Source organism: Mauremys mutica, chromosome 1, assembly GCF_020497125.1.
Source record: "Mauremys mutica isolate MM-2020 ecotype Southern chromosome 1, ASM2049712v1, whole genome shotgun sequence".
Classification (NCBI taxonomy): domain Eukaryota; kingdom Metazoa; phylum Chordata; order Testudines; family Geoemydidae; genus Mauremys; species Mauremys mutica.
The window spans coordinates 149,608,072-149,613,989 of record NC_059072.1 but is presented as its reverse complement, the minus strand read 5'-3'; the positions used below and the strand labels follow the sequence as shown (position 1 = coordinate 149,613,989).

Sequence of the window (5,918 nt, the reverse complement as noted above, 5' to 3'; positions counted from 1 at the left end):
AAAAGTCCAGTTGGCTGCAGTGGCCTGCTCTGCGCAGCTCTCAGAAGTGGCTGGCATATCCCTCAAGCTCCTAGGTGCAAGGGCGGCCGGGGAGGCTCTGTGCATTCACATAGCTGGAGTTGCGTAGCATAGCTTGATTTACCTTGGTAGTATAGACATAGCCTCAGATGGACTATTCAGGTGTAAATTAGATTCTCTGTCCCTGAGAGATTAGAGGAGATTAACCTGATGCCCTGCCCAACTTCCCCAGTTAAGTATTTGAACACCTAGCCAGGGTCTCAGTATGAGATAACCAGCCCTTCCCAGAGCATATCCTCTCCCCCTCCCCCAAACATGGCCCAGAGCCCGCCCATCAGTGCTGGGGTTTTAGTAGCTCTGGTCCCTTCCCATGCTGCGTGACTGACACCTTGATCAGTGAGACACAGATGGGGGTGTGCATAGTCTGGTGTGTAGCCATGTGTCTCTTGGGAGCAAGTAAGACATTGAAATCCATGTCATAGTATTTGAAGAATTCGTATCTAAATGATTCCCCCTGAGCTGATTGTTTTTGTGTCTGTCTTTTCTCTTTGCCCCACAGGCCAAGCAGATGCTGAAATAACTCAAACACCAAGTCTGGTGCTGGAGAGAGGACACACTGCCTATCTGAGATGTCAACAGTCCTATGGGCACAACAACATGTTCTGGTACCGACAGGATCCAGGTCAGGGAATGCAGTTCCTCATTAATTTCTACAACAAAATGGAAACTGAAAAAGGAAAGATTACTGATCGCTTCCAGGCTGACCAGCCGCAGAATGATCTCTTTCGGTTGAACATCTCGTCTGTGCAGCCAGAGGACTCAGCTGTGTATTTCTGCGCCAGCAGCTTAGACACACTGCTTCAGAGTCCCCTCCTCCCTCTACAAAAACCTCATCTCTCCCTTGTCTCTCTGTAGCCCCAGCACAGGAAGCAGCAGGCTGGCTGCCACCACATGGAAGCAACAAGGCTAATTCTCTGTGACTGCTGGAGAGAAGCCTGTGGGAGAGGGAAGGGGGAGCCATCTGGGATACACACCTGCCATGCGCATAGGCAGTTGTGTGAGAATAACAATATTTTGTCCTTGCAGAACCCCTAATACCTGAGGGTCTCAAAGCGCTTTACAGACATTACTGAGTATAGCTCCACAACACTGTCCTGTAAGGCAGGGAAGGATTCTTGTCTGCACTTTACAGTTGGGTAAACTGAGGCACAGAGAAGTTAAGTGACATTCACATGTGCAAAAAAGGAACTCAGTGGCAGTGGAATAAATACTATGTATTGTCACATCCAGTCCTCTGCTTTAACCACCATGATACTTTTTCATGTGTCAAGAAACATGCAGGCCCCTATGGTTCTGAGATGACCACACACATGAGTGGACACGGGATCTCCCAAGCTTCCCAAAACATAGATTTCTTCCCCATTATGTTAAGCAGCAGCTCTGTTTATTCAGATGGTAGTGGAATCTCACTCACATGTAAATGACTGATCTGTTATATTCCATCCAACCAATGTGGCCAGCAGTTTCCCTCTCATCCCCTCTCTGCCCCACACCAGTCCATAAAATGTTGCAGGAGATATAACCACCAGGATTACCAAAGGTGAAAGGCAGCCTGGAGTCTGTCCACATCAGCCACTGAAAAGTCTGGGACTCTTCAACACCTAGCCAGGAGTATAGAGGTTACGATGACCCCTCCCCAGGGGGTGCCCCCTACATCTTTGGGAAACACAAACAGACCCTGATCACCAATGCTAGGAAGGAACCAGAGCTGTGGACTAGAGCTACATAAAACCCCATGCTGGGAGACTGACCCCTGCTCAGTGAGATAGAGATGGGGGTCTGCATAGGCTGGTGTCTAGCCATGTATCTCTGGGGAGCAAGTAAGTTTTAGTCTGGGAAGTGGAATCCCCATCTTTGCATTTGCAAAATTTGGCTCTAAATGTTTCCCTTGGACATGACTGTTTGATTATGTCTGTCTTGTGTTGTTTTTTTTTTCTTCTCAAGGAGAAACAGATGATAAAATAACCCCTGGAAAGAGGACATATTGCCTATGAGAAATGTCAGCAAACCTATGAGCATGACATAGGGATTATAGTAGATGAGAAGCTGGATATGAGTCAACAGTGTGCCCTTATTGCCAAGAAGGGTAACAGCATTTTGGGCTGTATAAGTCAGGGCATTGCCAGCAGATCAAGGGATGTGATCATTCCCCTCTATTCAGCATTGGTCAGGCCTTAACTGGAGTACTGTGTCCAGTTTTGGGCCCCACACTACAAGAAGGATGTGAAAAAATTGGAAAGAGTCAAGCAGAGGGCAACAAAGATGATTGGGGGGGCACATGACTTATGAGGAGAGGCTGAGGGAACTGGGATTGTTTAGTCTGCAGAAGAGAAGAATGAGGAGGGATTTGATAGCTGCTTTCAACTACCTGAAAGAGATTTCCAAAGAGGATGGATCTAGACTGTTCTCAGTGGTAGCAGATGACAGAACAAGGAGTCTCAAGTTGCAGTGGGGGAGGTTTAGATTGGATATTAGTAAAACTTTTTCACTAGGAGGGTGGTGAAGCACTGGACTGGGTTACCTAGGGAGGTGGTGGAATCTCCTTCCTTAGAGGTTTTTAAGGTCAGGCTTGAAGAAGCCCTGGCTGGGATGATTTAGTTGGGGATTGGTCCTGCTTTGAGCAGAGGGTTGGACTAGATAATCTCCTGAGGTCTCTTCCAACCCTGATATTCCATGATTCTGTGACTCTATGGCAGCATGTTATGTTACCAGCAGGATCTGTGTCAGTTGCTCTTTTACTTCAACTATAAGGAAGAAAGAGAAAAAGTCAAAACTTCAGAGCCTACAAGTCCATTCAGTCTTACTTCTTGTTCAGCCAATCACTAACGCAAACAAGATTGTTTACATTTACAGGAGACAATGCTGTCCTCTTCTTATTTACAATGTCACTAGAAAGGGAGAACAGGCATTTGCATGACACTTTTATTGCTGGCATTACAAGGTATTTACATGCCAAATATGCTAAACATTCATATGTTCCTTCATACTTCGGCCACCATTCCAGAGGACATGCTTCCATGATGATGATGCTCATTAAAAAAAAATGCATTAATTAAATTTGTGACTGAACTCCCTTGGGGGAGAATTATATGTCCCCTGCCACATATTTCATGTTATAGCAGTCTCGGGTGATGACCCAGCACATCGTTCATTTTAAGAACAGTTTCACTGCAGATTTGACAAAACACAAAGAAGATACCAATATGAAATTTCTAAAGATAGCTACAGCACTCAACCCTAGGTTTAAGAATCTGAAGTGCCTTCCAAAATCTGAGAGGGATGAGGTATGGAGCATTCTTTCAGAAGTTTTAAAAGAGCAACACTCCATTGTGGAAACTACAGAACCCGAACCACCAAAAAAGAAAATAAACCTTCTCCCAGTGGCAGGGTGACCAGACAGCAATTGTGAAAAATCCGGACAAGGGGTGGGGAGTAATAAGAGCTTATATAAGAAAAAGCCCCAAATATCAGGACTGTCCCTATAAAATCGGGACATCTGGTCATCCTAGGCAGTGGCATCTGACTCAGATGATGAAAATAAACATGAGTCAGTCCCAGGGAAGGCTCTAGACATTTTGCCGCCCCAAGCATGGAGGGTCTGCTGGTCCCGCGGGAGGTCCACCGAAGCCACGGGACCAGTGGACCCTCCGCAAGCAAGCTGCCGGAGGTGCCCTGCCTGCCACCCTAGCGGCAACCGGCAGAGCACCCCCCGCGGCTTGCTGCCCCAGGCACGCGCTTGGAGCGCTGGTGCCTGGAGCCGCCCCTGGTCAGTCCACACTGCTTTGGATTGTGATTGAGCAGAACCCATCATCAGTATGGACACATGTCCCCTGGAATGGTGGCTGAAGCATCAAAGGACATATGAATCTTTAGCGCATCAGGCATGTAAATATCTTGCGACGCCGGCTACAACAGTGCCATGAGAATGCCTGTCCTCACTTTCAGGTGACATTATAAACAAGAAATGGGCAGCATTATCTCCTGCAAATGTAAATAAACGTGTTTGTCTGAGAGATTGTCTGAACAAGAAATACGACTGAGTGGACTTGCAGGCTCTAATATTTTACATTGTTTTATTTTTGAATGCTAATTCTACATTTGTAAGTTCAACTTTCATGATAAAGGGATTGCACTACAGTACTTGTATTAGATAAATGGAAAAATATTATTTATTTTGTCTTTTTACAGTGCAAATAATTGTAATAAAAATAAAGTGAACAGTGTACACTTTGTATTCTATGTTGTAATTGAAATCAATATATTTAAAAATGTAGAAAACATCCAAAATATTTAAATAAATGGTATTCTGTTATTGTTTAATAGTGCGATCACACAATTAATGATTTTTTAAAATGTGCGATTAATCGTGATTCATTTTTTAATTGCTTGACAGCCCTAGTTTGAACACAATATTTAACCAATTCCAAAATGTCAGGAAAAGTTCTAGGCATCAGTTTCTGGAAATCTATTGATTTTCAGGAAACCTGGAAAACGCAGAGGAAGAAAATGTGGGACACGTGGGGTAGGTGTACACTGCAGTGTAAGCCTGGGCTCAGACTCAGGCTCAAGGCTAATGGAGTCCCGGCCAGCTCTTCAGCACAGCTACAGCCTCTAGTACCTCTGTACTGTAGCTGTTTATAGATCAAACAACTGGTTGATGGCAGCCATTAATTCCTGCCTCATACCCTTCCTGCTCTGCCCCTTCCCCAAGGCCCCCCCCACCTGCTCTTGCTACCTAGTGAGTCTTCCTCCTCTCCTCCACCCCATCCCACCCTCTCCAGAGTCCCCACTGCTTGCCGCCCCCCTCTCCCCACATGGGGGCAGGGGGTGAGGAGGGATGCAGTGAGCAGTGGGGCACACAGGAAGGGGGTGAGGCCTATGGGTGGAGCAGGGGTGGAGTGTGGGCAGGGCCGTGGGCAGAAGAAATGGGACAAGGAGCCAGCCTCCCTCAGGACAAGCTTCATCCGTTGCCCAAGCGAAGAGGGGAATAGAGTGTGCACAGCACCTGGCAAGGGGGGGAGGAAATACTGGGGGGTAGAGGAAATGGAGGTACACTCAGAACCCTATTATAGGGGAGAAATGGGGGCCCCTGGTAAGGTAGGAGGCATTAGGAGGCACTCAGAGCCTGGGAGTGGGGGCAGGGCGGCAATACTGAGGGGAAGGAGTTGCAGGGAGTCCCTGAAGTAGAGGTGGATAGTGTGGGGGAGGCACACAGGAAGCTTGTGGGGGTGGAATGGAATGATGCAAAAAGCTCCTGATGTGTAGTGGGCAGACACAACTGTGGGGTTGGGGGCTTTAGACCCTCCCCGCTCCCCCCAAAAAAATTAGGGACTGTGTTAATAAATAAGGGATACACTGAGTTTGGAACAGAAGCTCATTTATCTCACTTTCTTAAAAGTGGGCAAATGTAGTCATGATAGAAAACTACTCATTAAAGTGATATTCAGTAGCAAGTATTTTATTTTTTAATTCTAGCCTCCACATAAAACAAGCTGTCTATGACCATGTGTGTGCAATAAGCTCGACCTACACCAGCTCTGAAGTGTGTGACCACCTAGTGCCTATTGGTGCAGAAACAGCCCTACAGAGCGGAGCTGTATAAAATCCACTGCTGGGCAAATGCTGCTCAGCTCACTGATCACTGCCCCAGAGATGGGGATGTGGTTAGTCTGGTGCACAGCAGCCCTGGGCATCTTGGGAGCAAGTAAGTCTTTGGTGGAGCGATGAAATCCCCGTTCTGGTGTCTGCAGGATACAGCTCCTTTGTTTAACTGTGTTTATTTCTTTTGTTTTGTCTCACAGGACACACAGACGCTAAAATCACCCAAACACCAAGCCTGG

The 5,918-nt window shown here is 46.7% G+C and overlaps 1 gene segment (V, D, J or C); it reads left to right on the top strand.

Moving 5' to 3' along the window:
- Positions 1 to 411: 411 nt before the first annotated feature.
- Positions 412 to 933, top strand: LOC123350179. The segment is given in 2 exon segments: positions 412 to 474; positions 578 to 933. Coding segments are annotated over 2 exon segments (405 nt in total).
- Positions 934 to 5,918: the final 4,985 nt, after the last annotated feature.